Source organism: Pelmatolapia mariae, linkage group LG15, assembly GCF_036321145.2.
Source record: "Pelmatolapia mariae isolate MD_Pm_ZW linkage group LG15, Pm_UMD_F_2, whole genome shotgun sequence".
In the NCBI taxonomy this organism is placed as follows: Eukaryota; Metazoa; Chordata; class Actinopteri; order Cichliformes; family Cichlidae; genus Pelmatolapia; species Pelmatolapia mariae.
In genome coordinates, this window is record NC_086240.1 from 19,674,255 (window position 1) to 19,689,615 (window position 15,361).

Below are 15,361 nucleotides of genomic sequence, written 5' to 3' on the forward strand. Positions count from 1 at the left end.
AGGTCAAATTAATGCAGCCTCTTCTCATATAAATAAAACAGATGTTGTCTTTCTTTATTGGCATACACTTACTGCACGCTGCTGCTGCTCAGATGTTTCTACATCTGGAAATAGAGCTGAGAATACTTTGTCATTTTTGTGTTTGAAACCCGCTTCCACTGTTCAGCCTGTGCATGTGACCTGTGAACTGTAAATGGTTTAGCATCAGAGCATCTCTACAGTAAATGGGATTATTCAGGATTAGCCACACCCTCTTGCCCTAATCTGATGGTTTATCTGTCATTTTCTCAGCTGCATAATCTCAATAATCTGTGATTGTACATATTATACATGTATTATACAACTTTTGTTTTTTGTTTTTTCAGGTGTCAGACTCCAAAATCCATGACTTCCTCCCCTTCTAATGTGTCCTTGGCAGCATGTCACGCTGCCACACCTGCAGCGGCACAGTAAAGCTTTAATGAAGAGAGCTTTTTTTTATTGCCATTATTATTATTATTTATTTGATTTCTCAACTTCAACTTCCTCTTTTGGCCAGTGGCCGCCTTACAGACTTCTCAGTGAGGCCCACAGCTGGGACACAAACACACCACCACCACCTCTGCTGAAAGCTGACAGACTACATGGAAATGATCTTCTGACAGGAAACTAAATGACCATATGAACCTCAGAAACTCTGTATAAATCAGTTCCTCCAGTTCCTCCTTCCGGCAGAGCCCTTTCCTCTTTTGCATGTCAGATCATCTCTGAAAACAGCTGGCTGCAGTGCTGAACTGCCCAGACTGTTGTGTGTGTGTGCGTGTCTGTGTGTTTGTGTGTGTCTGTTGTGTACAAAGCGCTGTATGATTGCCTGTTTGTGTTTCTAGTCGTGACCACTGCAGATTTAAAGGTGAAGGTTTCATGTATTCTGGATTTTTCAAAGCAGGTTTGGTCTGTTTTCTATGTAGAAGTTGGACTATTGTCAGAGCGTTTATGTCAGTGTTGGCTTTTGGAAATGAGTACACTAAAAATAATAAGAATATATGATGTGTACTGTTGTTGGTCAGACGAGGTGCTCAAGACCTGAATGATGACCGTTGTCATTCCTGTTTCCTCCCATCATTTATCTGTCCCCCTGCAGTGTCTAATTTAAATGAAATGTCTTAAAAACTAATGTAATTAAAATGAAGAACATGAGGCATGTCACACTGTCAGAATTATTTTACTGGGATTTTAATTCAACAAACAAACACGGATGGGCGGATGGTGACCAGATCCCAGCAAACTAAATGTGGGACAAACACGACGTTTGTCTGGGACAACGTGGGGCACGTCAGCAATGCTGGAGGGATGTCAAATATATTACATTAACGTGCAAATATTCCAGGTCTTTTGTCAAGTAAATAAGAATTAAACGAGGCCGAAGTGGTCTAATGTAATAGTCTTTATATGCTCCTGTTATTTCAGCACCTCCTCTGTGTGGTAACAGTCAGTAGTTATGCATCCATTTGAGCAATTTGTTAGCAATCTTTTGCCCATTATGACATAAATATACTGTGCAAAACTGAAAAGCAACTCTAGCACAACAGCCAAACACTCCATTTCTCAGTATAAACTGCGTCTTAATTTTCTTTGTGGCAGCTTTCATGATATTCAGCAAAATCTACAAAGCTTGTTGCTTTTTGGTGACTTGGAACTTTCACTGATGGTCATAGCTTAAGACAGGCTAACCTTTATTTGACTACAAAATAAAGCCTTCAATTCACAGAATTTAGAAAAGCACATGTTCTGCAGAGTCAAAACGTCAGCCATTGTCTCAGGACAAGGGGACAATAAATAAAAATGCCGTGCAGTCACACATGAAGAGGGACATCTGATCATCCTGGATTCACATTAGATTCATGAATTATAAGTAGTTTGTGTCAAAAATGTGACTTTTTTAGAGCGGTGTAGAGTTCATTAAATAGATAATACCATGTGATTTTAAGCTTTGCCATGAAGATAATTTAACACAAAAAACTCAACTAATGCATCTCATTGTGCCGTTTACCATCTATGAAAATGCAGTTCATGCATCAGGATGGGGTGAACCAGTCGATACTGCAGACTAAAATCTGGCCTCCACTGAAGTGAATTATTGTCCACCAAGTTTTTTTTTAGGTGGCACTTTTTTTTCTAAAAAGACTGGTGCCTCACAAAGACACATTTTATTAAGAAGACATGAAGTAAATATGAAACTTAAGCAATTGTTTATTAAGTTAAAGTTAAGTAAATCATTAACCTTAACTTACATATAAATAATTTTATATTAATCCTTGTGGAATATTTATACTGGTGGTCATGTGCACCAGTATGACAGTATTTAGCTTCAGTTTTCCAAACAAAAGGTTATTTTATTAGAAAAACTGCTTCACTGAAAGTGCAAGAAATAGTCTTAACCTATAAAAACAGCTGCTACCTAAACTCACAGGAGGATGCATTTGCCTGGAGGCAACTGTTGTTGTGATTTGGTGCTATATGATATAAAGAAAATTGAGTTGAAATGAACTTCCAGCAACATCCGTGGAACACAGTGCAACTCCTATGGTCGACTGACACTATTTGCCTTATTGCCTTCAACAGTTATACAATAAAAACTTTTTACAGGCAGCAGTTTAAACAGCATATGTAAGGAGTAAAAATATATAAACAATATTTACAACAAACACATTCACCAATGAGGCGACAGCAAGAATGGCCTGGGCATATCGACATATGGTTTAAACCCAATAATGGGCACTGGAATTGGGAAGTGACCATTAGAAATCCTGGTTGGCACTTTCTTTGGGACTTAAAAAGTGAAAATAAGAGGCGGCGTTTAAGTTTTTCCTCATCTAAAGTCATAGAAATCACAAATGTCTTGGAAGTAAAAAGAATCCAACTTCTGCCTGTAGTTGTGTATCAAAATGATAAATTAAGCCTCTTCTAAACAATGGAAACTTGGACACACGGGTTGTTTTTGGACTCAAAAACATGTCTCATGTGCTGCTGAAGCCACACAAGCTGGCTTCAGTCAAACATTCCTTCATTCATTCGTCTGTCAAAGAGCTTCACCAGCAGCAGCTTCTTTTTCAAACCCATGATCAGTAAAGAAATGAGAACCAGTTGCTTAACTTACAGTGTATGACTGAAGAAACCGGTCTGACAAATCTGTCTGATTAGTCAGGGTGAATCACTACCAATAGACTAAATCAACAGAGGTTGCCATCTCAAGGATGGAGCACCTGAACATATGAATCAACATGAACATGTTCACTGAACACATTTTTCTTCTTTTTTGACATGTGGTTTCTATGAAATTGTACAGTAAAGAAAAAAGAAAAAAGAAAAAAAACCTTTTGTTCACTTCTGCATCAAACAGGGAACCTTCATTTAGCAGGTTGTGTGCAGTCAGGTGTGCACAATTTAGTGTCACTGGGTTCATTACTTCCTAAAGGGTAAAAGGAGGAAACAGCAGGGGGTCAGGCTGACTAATCATCAATGTATTATTGATGCGAAAGGAGGAACTGCAGCTAAACCCCCTCAGTGGGTGTACAACAGCAAAGAAGAGTCATTAACCCGTGTGAAAGTAAAGCGTATATCACCAATGTGCAGCACATCTCCAAACATCAAATCAAATGGAAACTTGGACATTCCTGAGTTTTCTTGGCATTTCCAATGCATGCTTGAGCTCTCACCGGGGCTGCAAATACTAGCAGAAGTCCAAAACCCAGAAATATTTAGTTTACAAAAATTAAACCTTAGGATACTGGAGCCGAATACGACTTGACATTCTGGTTTTAGAATTGTTTTAGTTAAGGGAGCAGAGTAAACACTCACGGGCCACTTTAATACTCAGTTATGTTAGAGGTAAAGGTTTGAAATGGCAAAAACAAACAATTTTCTAGTTACAAATTAACATCAGATGCTTTTGGAATGGTTAAAGCCATTTAGAAACACACACTGAGCATTTTATATGTTTAGTTATCAGTATGTGAGCCTGCAGCTGACCCAGTTTTTAATGTGTATATATGAATATATATACACTTGTGTTATATATATACTTGTGTTCATATTGTATAATGGAGGTTAAAACCATTCAACTGCTTTATTGCAGCTTTTTTAATACATAGTATTTCTGATACAATATATTGTGCATTTATTTGGATGCTCATATTAAACATGGACAAGGTTACAAATAATGAGGTCTTTGTTTGTGGAAGTAATCTCTGTGAGCTTCACAGATTACCACTGTATGGTCTTTACCTTACAATATAAAACTCCTTGAGGTATTCAGACCGTGTTGCACATGTAATGTCCTTTGTTAAGTGGTAGAAGATCAGCATAAAGCTTCCTTACAATCAATAACTGAATATGGAAAATGGATGCAGCTTACAGGTGTGATGCCACTGCGGAAGCACCATAAGCCTGGGTGGATGCAAAACAAAATCTGTATATAAGAGAAATCACTAAATACTATCCTGGTGAATTTATGCTGGCAGTTAGAGTTAGATCATAAGTTTAAAGTGTTTAGCATATGAGGGTGCAGTGTCCCTCAGTTCTGCAATGAGATTTTCCTCGTGCTAGTGTTTGATTTTTCGTACCTAAGACAACCTCAAGACTCCAAATAATGGGACATCAGTCCATATTTTGAGTTCAGAACTTGGAATTTCTTTCTGGTTACAGATAAGTGCTCAAAAAGCAAACAAACATATAGAAATTTAAGAAAAAAAATCACACAGAATGTTGTTTATGATTCTGATTCATTTAAATGCTAATTTGTGTATGCTATTTAATCTGCAGCATCAGTCCTGCCCAAAACACTCATGAATCATGTTTTAATTTCTAGGGCAGACAGCGATGCGAGCATGAGCGTGATTTTCTTGAATAATGTAGGAACAAAGGTGTGACGTAATATAAACAATTTCACTCTGAACGCTGCTAATTTATAGACATTTTAGCTGTGGCTGTGGGGGTGGGGAGGAGGGAGGCGAGGACGCGGATGGAAGAGAGGAGGAGGGGTGGATGGATGCAGGCATCCAAAGACAATCAGGAAGTGAGGAATAACTGTGGAGGAGGTGGATACTGAGCCTGTTTCCATGGTAACCTGCCAGTAGAGGGTGAAGGGGATGGCATTGATGGGGGTTTGTGTGTTGATGTATATGAATGTAACATGGCGGACCAGATGGCATTGACGGAAATAAAAAAAAGATCACAGCCTTCTTCTCATCAATTTTCATCCTCAAATCAATAAATTTAGCATTGATTTGTTTTAGGCAGTTTCATTTTCATGTGTGCTTTTTCTGGGCAAAGGTGAGCAATAATATTTCACTTTATTTGCTCTCACTTAATCTTATTAGTTATGATGCCATTAGCCTTGTTAAGACAGCCAATACTAAAACACAAACAAGTTCACCAAGAAGAACGCCGGCTCTAAAATACAAAAATGAATGGACTGTGAATACAGGAGGTCTGAAGGTGCTCTTGAAGATAAAAACTGATCACAACAAAGAAAACAAATGTTCTTCAGCTACTTGTAGGCATACTTTGCACAAAAGATCTATCACATGATGGCATTAATCAATCAACATAAAGGTAGAAACAGTTAACACGTCATGTTAGGACACAAAACATTTAAATTTGTTAAAAGTTGCGCGATTTTAAAAGTGCTAAAACAAAAATGAGATAAAACAGTAAAATAAAGGCTAATGAAGGTTTTAATACTGACCTTTGCTTTGCATGAAGAATATTTTGCTCATACTGTCTAAAATGAGTGAGGAGGACACATAGCACTGTGAAAATCCGCGAACAGTATCTGTGGGAGAGAATCTGTAACAGCAAACAAGGAGAGAAATGTTTTTATCTTTTGATGGGCCATTTAAGGCTTGTGATGTCTGATGCTTTTATTGTGAAAGGAGAAAGTGATAGCAGAAGAGGAGGAGGGAAGGACAACAAGGTGACAGGAAAGTAGAATCACAAGCAAAAGGTTCATGATCATTTATTTCATCCTGTGAACAGGATTGAATAACAATATAAGATTTCTAATAGATTTTCAATGTGAAACTGTGTCCAGCCTATCAGATTAGCATTTTGTGACTGAGATGATGTTGTAGGCTCAAATCGATTAAATCCAATGGATTAATGCTATATTTCGCACTTGATTTCATCGTCCTGATTACTCTTCCTGTAAGGTTAACTTTACATCAACAATGTTTGTTTACTAACTTCACGTTAAGCCGAATAGATTTATTCAGTTATTATCAATATAAATTCAAATTACTTTTCAGAGAAACTCTTATCAGAAAAAGGTTACTAAGCTGACCATGTGGCAGGTCGGCCATGATTCTTTCATAGGTCTTATGGGGTTTGCAGAGCCACGGATCTTGTATTTGCACGTCAATAAGTATTTAGTGAACTATGATTTGAAGTCAATGCATCATTCAGCTACATATACACTGTTTACTTCCCTTTGCTGTGATATAAAAAAAAAACCCATAATGGCCATCATTGACATGTTTTAGTAGCTCTAGATTTTCAGCTATAAGAAATGCTGTTACAGAATTTATTAGAATCATGTAGTTTTGAATTTTGCAGCCCTGAGTGCTGGTTATTACTCGAAAACTAGTACACATGTTTCCAGGTAATAATCACACTTCTTGGCATTTGATTTAATAGATTATTAATGTGTAATAAGCTACAATACCAATATGCTATCAATAGTTTAATATACTATGGCTAATTGGTTGTTACCTTGGTGTTTAACTGGTAATAGCTTGCTATTCTCATTTTATTAGCTTCTTGTTAACACTTTATTACCTTAGTACTACATTATTACCAAGTCATAAAAGAACACTTATATCTTAAATTAAAATCACATGTATTAAATGTTTCAAACCTAAATTAGATTATTGATTTGCTTAGTTATAAGTCTTCCAATGATATATAAGTGTTTATATGAATATATAATTACACAAACATGTTAGATATGATTTGGCGACACACACACATGCACAGGTCTATAAATCTGAGTCTTATCAGCAGTCTGCCCTCAATCCTCCTGCTCTTGATCTTTAATATTTAATGAAGAGAGGAGAGAGCTGCTTTATTAGGATGGTAGGAGCACATTTGGTTCAATAATTTATGCAGTTACAAGCAGATTATAACAAATGGAAACACAGAAAACAGAGAATGAGCTCTGCTGACGTTCATTTTGGAGTCCCGGTTTAGCTGTTACACCATGATGTGTTTTTCAGTTACAGTCAAATGAGCATTATTTTTGTTGACCTCGTTCTCTACTTATCTCGCCTCAGCAGTTACCAGACCTAATTTACCCGTGAGTTAATTTTATCTCTTGTGAACTCCTTCATTTATTTTTTTTAGCTGGATGGAAGCAGCTTCACTGTTTATATCTAACCGATCAGACATCTGATCGCTGCATTGCTGCACAAAAATCCCAGCACTGAAAAGACCGGCTGGTGTTGTTTCAGACGTGGCCATACTGTACTGAAAAGCATCATGGAGGTCAGTGATTATTGACTGAGCTGAGGCTGCCCTCTGCTGTAAGATGTCAGCAAAAACAGCTGCTTTAGCATGAAAGGACACAGCTCATTTTTACATGTAAAATACATCAGTATATCACATCAGGCTAAAATAAAATACCTGCAAAAAACAAAACAAACAAACAGTCTTCACATGAGTTAGAAAGTCCCTTTAAATTAATGGTTCTACAATGTCAGTGATAACAAGTTTGATTTGACTGCAAATTTACAGTAGCACCAGCGCTCATGTAAAATATGACTTTGAATATATAAATGATTCTCCCAAGTTTCCTTCTGTTGTATAGACCGACAATAAAAGGTGGCTTTTGTGGCAGGAATCTAAGTTTGTCCTCTTTTTGCCCATCTAATGTCCAAGACCACAGGGACAGAAGAGACTGTGAGACAAGTCTGTGATCTAACTTTAAATGACCATTTGAAACAAAAGACCTGCTCCAACTGATTTTTAGTCCAGTTTTTGTTTACCGTGGCATACATCAGCCTTTTCTCCTCGGCCTATCGCTCAGGTCCTTTGTCTGACCTTTTCTGGATTTGTTTTCCTATTTCTTAATGACAGTTATTTTTAGAGATACTGTTTATTTGCTGTAGGTGGTTTTGGGGCTTATAACTTCTTTTTTGGTATAACATTTCCCCAATTTCCTCTTTTTAAAGACACACTGCAAACCATACTGAGAGATTTCTGGTAAGCACTTTTAAATGATCCTGAAGACGTCCAAAGGCATTTCTGTGTATTTGATTCACTTTGTTTTGGGATATATCAATGACTGTGACTTCTTTCAGTGAACTAAACACCCCCTGTTGCAATGCAAATATTCTGCTTTTAGACAGATCCAAAGAGAGGATTGAACTTTTGTGCAAGCCTTCAAATGTGCTGCGATCTGGATCAGGAAGATTGTTGAATGAAAATCCTCTGCCCATGTGCCCTGACCTAACTAACCTGTTTAAGCATTTTCATGTAACCATTAAATAGCACAGTTAGTCTACCTCAGTTTGATTTGTATAATATGAAAAAACATAATGTCACATTTAAAAACATGAGAACTTACATGTAAGTTTTAAATTTCCAGTTTATCAAACAGCATTGAGCAGTCCTTACCTTTAAATCTAACCTCTCTTCTTCCTTCACTTTAAACCCTGACTATGGACCACGTTTATTTTGCCTCTTCTATCTGTTTTTACGCACCATCCCGTGGTGATTAATACACAAGCATGATCAACTTTCATGTGTTCCAGTTCAGGCTCAAATCGGTTTGATGTTTGAAGGCTCGCAGTAAAATAATAACTCCCCTCAAATGTTAAACCAAAAGTACTCAAGTCACTTTACTCAGGTAAAGTACATATACCTGAAAATTCTGCTTAAGTACAGTAACAAAGTATTTTTACTTTGTTACTTCCCACCTCTGCAGAAGTTCTTTATATCTAACACATTCTCGTTTATGATAGGTTTATGCTTACAAACCTGCAGGGAAACACAGATGGCAACCACCTGAAGCCCCATCGTCCACATCACCGTGTTCCTTAAAAAAAGAAGTTTAAATCTTTGTTCTTGGGTTTAAAAAATGATGTTGCCTGTCCAAAGTGAAAAGCTAAATTCTACAGAGGATTCTACGGCTGGGTTTTTATCAGTGTTCACATGTGTTGGGTGTTACATCAATCACTGCAGGATAAATATAATGCTGAACAGCATTCCCCTTTTTCTTTTGCAGAATCCAGGTTTACATGATGAGAAGTACCTTGAATGTTCTGCAGTCTTCTGCTGGTGTGTATGTTTTCCTCCTGCTGGACTTTGCCTTTTAACTTGGCTCATGCATCCTTTTCTGGTAGGGGGTCCCATTCTGTTTGTTCCCCTTGGACTCTGGTTGTTGATTTGGACTTTTCTTGTGGATTTTCCAGATGTGCAACTTCATAAATGAACAATATGTGGTTGTATGATCTGCTTTGTTTTTGGTTTAAAACACGTTAATTACAAATGAATCGAATGAACATTATTGTTGTTGTTGACTTCTTTCCCTACTTATTTTCCACAGCGGTTATCAAATGAATTTATATGTTATATAATCACACCAGAGTGAATCTTAACAAGCTGGAAGCAGCTTCAATGTTTATATCTAACTAATCAAACATTTGACTGTTGCAATGGTGCAAGAAAATCCCAGCAGCAAAAAGATCAGCTGGTGTTGTTTTAGAGGTGACCATACTGTACTGAAAAGCTAGGAGGTTAATGACCGAACTCTCCTCTGCTGTAAGATGCCAGTGAAACCAGCCGCCTTATCATAAAATTTCTGAACTTACTTGAAGGACACACAGCTCCTTTTGAGCTCTAAAACCGCTTTATAAAATCTCTACCTAAATTAAAATACATGCAAGAAACAAATACTCTTGCAGTCTTTGTTGGGCTATAAAGTGCTTATAAGTGAGCCGGTATTACACTTTCAATGATAGCACCTTCGATTGATGTGCAAATTTACAGCTTCACCAACATACATGCAAAATATGATATGGATTTGAATATAAACTGTAAATGATTCACCCAAGCAGATGTTGCAGTCCTACAACACACTGTGCCTTTTGTGGCAGTAAGTCACATTATGTCTACATTTCTTTTAAAAAGTTTAAGTTTGTTCTATTTTTACTCATCTTAAGTTACTGTGCCATTAATTGGAGAAGAGGAAACTGATTAAGACAACAGGGAGAGACAACATTGTAGTATGGGATGTACCTTTAAACTCCCCTTCATTTTCCTCAGGTGGTATTTAGTTTCAGAAAAGAAATGTTTGGAAAAAGGTGATTGTGCAAAAACTTTGAATAGCGTCAGCCTCGTCATGTCCTTAAGTACATATTTAGTACTAACATGTTGGCTCTTGACTAATAAACAAAATATTTAAAGCAACTAATTAATGTTAAATATGTTTACCTCCATATGTGTAACTGGGATTAGTTTTGTAGTTTTAGTGGATGAGTCTGCTGCGGATTATTGATCAATGTGTACTTGCAGATGTCTGTGTGATCGAGTCAGTCTGAAAAAGGTTTAATAGATCAGTCAAGTACAATTAGTCTTTTCTCTCTTCCCTCAAATTTGTGCTTGTTTTTCTTTTCTTTTTTTCTTTTTAAAGGATTCACCTCATATCCCTTTAATCGTTCCCTGACCCCTATCAGATTTTGCATGGACTACTTAATTTGCCTCGACCTCTACATTGGGTGCTGTTGTGGATGAATCTGTTTAAAACCCCCTGAATTTCTGGCAGCTTCAAATCAGCCTGAATCTACTAGAGAATATTCATCCATCTGTTTGTCTCCTATATGGATCCTCTACTTGTTTAAGTTAAGTAGATCCTCTTCCAGCATCCACAGGGGTCCTGGACAGGACAGCAAGTGATTGTTCTGGAGCTCCATCTGCTGTTGATATCATAGAATAACATGCATCGCTTTTGTGGAAGGTTTAGAAATGAGTACTTCAGAAGGCAAGCTCAGGTTGAGCAGTTTGCACACAAAGTTAGAGAAGTAAGATTGACATGCTTTGGACATGTGTAGACGAGGAATGGAGGATATACTGGATGACGACTGGTGAAGATGGACCTCCAGGCAAAAGGATGAAGACCACAGGGCGAGATGTTGGCAGATGATCTGCTGCAGCAACCCCTAAAGGGAGCAGCTAAAAGAACAAGACTTAAAATTGCAGTATTGAGCTTGTCTGGACTTTTACTCAACAAAAAGCAAGTAACATGCCACAATATTATGCTGCCCCTTAATGCCCCCTGAATTTTTAAACATCCTGAATTCACCCCCAGCTTTTCATGAGAAGAGACCATAGCTTTAGATTGATTTTTTTTTATTACATCTGGGTTGGTTTTTTATAGACTAAATCATACATTTCAAATACAAGCTTCAAATTCAGATCACATGCACAACTTTAATCAATGATACATGACACTGGTACACTCCTCCAGCGATTATTTCATCATGATTTTCCAACTGAGAAATGCATTTTTGCTCTCTTTTAGCTGCTTTCACTGCTGTGAGACCATAGCAGAAAACTCTATTAGAGGAACATTATAGACACTAGCAGGAAATTCACATCTGAGCTCTTCAACAGGACTCAGCAGCCTGACGTTGGTCTCATTCAACCAAGTCAGGAAGCTCTTCAGATCAGTGTTGCAGTGGAATCGGTTCATCCGGAGGTCGAGGAAGCTCAGAGAGCGGAAAGTGGCAGGGTTAGGCGAGGCTATGAAGTTGTTGGAAAGGTAGAGTGCTTTTAGACTGGTTGGAAATGCGTCAGGCTGGATATATGTCAAGGCGTTGTACGAGAGGTCCATCTCTCTTACTGAAGTGAGGCCCTTGAAAACACCTTGAGGGAGCGACTGCAGCGCATTGAAGCTCAAATTGAGACCAGCAACATGCCCAAAATTGTCAAACAGATTGAGACATTTACCCTGAGCCCAAACAGACTGCAGGGAGCTGCTGTGAAGATCAAGAACTGTGAGATTATTCAGACCGACTCGTCTGCTGAAGGAGCAACTCCTGATTCTGTTTCCTCCATAAAAGAGATGCCTCAGTCGTTTTAAACCGGTCAAAATGGTGGAGACATCCTCCAAGTCTGTTAATCTGTTGTCCTGAAGGTCTAGATGCATGAGGTTACTGGCAAACTGAGAGATGCTGCTCACTGATGAGGGTGCCAACTTGTTGTCATTCAGTAAAAGAAAATCTAAACTTGGTAGAGGAGCAGGGAAGCCTAAATCTCTCAGAGAGTTTCCTGTTAGATATAATAATTTCAGGTTGGGAAGTCGACTAAATGACTGATAACCCAATGCACCAATGTGATTATGAGACAAATCTAACACCCTGAGGTTTGTCAGAGAAGCAAATGTGTAAGAATAGATTTCCCCAAGCAGGTTGTGTGACAGGTTGAGCACTTTTAAATGATCCTGAAGACCTTCAAATGCATTTCTGTGTATTTGATTCACTTTGTTTTGGGATATATCAATGACTGTGACTTCTTTCAGTGCACTAAACACCCCCTGTTGCAATGCAAATATTCTGCTTTTAGACAGATCCAAAGAGAGGACTGAACTGTTGTGCAAGCCTTCAAATGTGCTGTGATCTGGATCAGGAAGATTGTTGAATGAAAATCCTCTGCCCATGTGCCCTGACATTTTCAGATGGGAGATTTTTGTCCCCTCGATGGCTTTGAAGAACTGCGTGCACTGGCCCACACCAAACCCGTTGCTTGACAAATCGAGTGTCTGAAAGGACAGATCTCTGAAAGGATTCCCACATTTCTTCCAGTCAAACTTACCGCTCGACATCTCTCTCAGGTACACTGAGTTTAAGTTCAGAACTGTGAAGGTTTTTCCCTGAAAGGCAGCAAGATCAGACTCACAAATTTTATCAATTTTGTTCAGCTTGAGATTTAGGTCTTTCAAATGAGTCATGTTGACAAAGAAGGGAGAAGGCTGGAGTCTTTTTATGTTGTTACCAAAGAGGCTGAGAGTTTGTAGGGACAGCAGCGGTTCTAGATATTTGTCCCTAAGTATAGATTCTTTAAGTGAGCAGTAATCCAGGTTGAGAATCTGTAGACTTGCCAACCCATCAAAGGCCTGCGGCTCCAGCTGAAGTCCGACGTTAAAGTCGAGCGAAAGCCTCCTCAGATGTTTTTGTCTGCTGAAGGCGTGGTTCCTGATCACAAGCTGTGCATGCTGTCGTCCGAGGTCCAGCACCTGCAGCTCCTCGAGGCCTGACAGGGAGGTGGAGTTGATCTCACTGATGTGGTTCATCTCCAGGTACAAATGGGTGATGTCAGGAGGGAGAGGAGGAACCGAGCGGAGGTTCTGGAAGCCACAGTAGGCTACAGAGCCCTTTATGAGGCATGATGAGAAACAGCCCGGCACCTGGAAGTGGAAGTTTGAAATTTAGTCAGTCGCACATAGAAATATAGAAATATAGTCGAAGCAGTCAGTCATCAGAGTGAATCTGTCAGCTTCCACAAACACAGATACAGGAGCTCTTTCATACCACACACGATTTATCATAATACATATCTCTGTTGCTTTGTTGTTTTTGAAATCATTTATTTTACTTCTTCTTATTGTTTTGCTATTATTGTTATCATTGATGTTATTTTTTATCATTGTCATTATTATTCTGGATTCTATAATAGTAGGATTTCTCAAAATTATTCTCAAAATAAAAGTGTTTATCAAGTTTTTACTCTTTTTTGTAGTTGTTAAGGACAGCTGTTAAAAACTTTATTTTTGTTTTATTGGCAAAAATTTGACTCTAATTTGTATCATTCTCCTGCTGTGAGAAATTTACCGCTAATATCTGAATAATTTCAGAGTCTCCTCAAAGATCTGAACTATATCAGAATACAGTGATAACACTGAGCACCACAGACAAAAGAAATAAATCAAGTGCAAATGAAAGCTGATGAGCAGAAGCAACCCCAAAACAGACTATTCTTTTTAAAACATGTAAATCATTTTTGACCTCTCTCAGTATGTTTCCCTCCACACATTCAGAGCTGCTTTGTATATAATTTACATCTCACACACTATATAAAAATTTGCATGTATGATAAGTTTACATTACTAACCTGCAGGAAAACACAGATGGCAACTGCCTGAAGTCCCACTGTCCACATCATCCTGCTCCTTAAAGAAATCCTCTTTGAATCTTCAGTCTTCGATGAAAAAAAAAAAACCGATGCGGCCTGTCGAAAGCAAAAATCTGAATTCTGCAGAGGACTTCGCCGCAGCGTTTTTATCTGTGAGTGTTTGTGTGACATGTGCTGGGAGGTACATCGACCCCACAGCGTAACAATGACGCTGAAAGGGATTTCCTATTTTCTTCTGCAAAGTCCAGCTTTACAACATGAAGGGAAGTACCTTGTTTACGTCCTGGGGCTAGTAGTACACCAGGTTGCACAACTGGTCCAAAAACATATGTTGCAGGTTTTTATTATGCAAGTTACCATCAGCCTTCATTATATTATCTAAAGGTTTATGTTTGAAGGCCTTGGTTCTGGTTTTGATTACACTGTTGTTTAGTGACTCTGAGTTTTTGTGATGCTGTTGGGATCTGGGATCCTGTTTTGCTTTTGTGATGTTTCCAGTCTGTGTTTACTGTGTTTGCTCCTGTCTCCATGTTTAAGATTTGTCTTTTGGTCATTTCCTGCTCTTGTTTTGGATTTTCCTTCCGTTCTGCCTGAAAGCCTTTGTCATTTTTCCCAACTACACGTCCTTGAGTCCTCTTAGCTCCTTTCCTTATGTCTTATTCCTTCAAATGCCCCCGGAAGACGTGAGGAAGGAGATTCAAGCATAAAGGAGTCAAGGCAGCAGGCCAGAATGAGGCATCATCACTGTGAAGCGATGTCACTTAAATATAATGCTTCATAAATAGTTTTCTCTTATTAAAAAAAACACTGCTGCGTTTTATAACTTCATGTGTAACAGTGGGTATGACATTGTTTTACAGTTTGAATATTCCTCTTTTACACACTGAAGGTAAAAACCCTTCTGTAAAGGATACACCTGTGCGTCCTAGATTATAGCTCCTCCTTTAGTCTCCAACCTCTGTCCTCTGGATGTTTTCTAGGATCTGAAAATCCTACAACAAATCACAGTGAGTTTGATTTCTAGGTCACAGGCAGGAGGAAGGAGGACAAAGGAGACAAGGTAGCACAAATTAGAGAAATGGGAAAAGCCTAAAGTTGCATCTTTGTTTTGCTTTTTTTTTTGGTTGGGTTTCCTTTATGCTCATTGTATTTATTCAGTCTTCCTTTTGGACTTTGCTTTTTGACCTGGCTCCCATGT

The 15,361-nt window shown here is 38.3% G+C and overlaps 2 protein-coding genes across 2 annotated transcripts in view; one reads left to right on the forward strand and one right to left on the reverse strand.

Annotated features, from left to right (window-relative positions):
* LOC134643365 (kinesin-like protein KIF3C) overlaps positions 1–1,385 on the forward strand; it is a 30,430-nt gene extending 29,045 nt beyond the window's left edge. The window contains exons 8-9 of the mRNA XM_063495694.1: positions 366–449; positions 539–1,385. Of these exons, the coding sequence (XP_063351764.1) occupies positions 366–449; positions 539–608 (154 nt within the window). The 3' untranslated portion in view covers positions 609–1,385. The remainder of the gene's footprint in view (positions 1–365; positions 450–538) is intronic.
* Positions 1,386–11,401: 10,016 nt separating this feature from the next.
* Positions 11,402–14,190, reverse strand: LOC134643068 (toll-like receptor 5). The gene is made up of 2 exons (XM_063495273.2): positions 14,143–14,190; positions 11,402–13,438 (listed from the first exon to the last, which is right to left on the reverse strand). Exons 1-2 carry the CDS (start codon positions 14,188–14,190, stop codon positions 11,561–11,563), a joined length of 1,926 nt encoding a protein of 641 aa, XP_063351343.2. The 3' UTR covers positions 11,402–11,560.
* Positions 14,191–15,361: the final 1,171 nt, after the last annotated feature.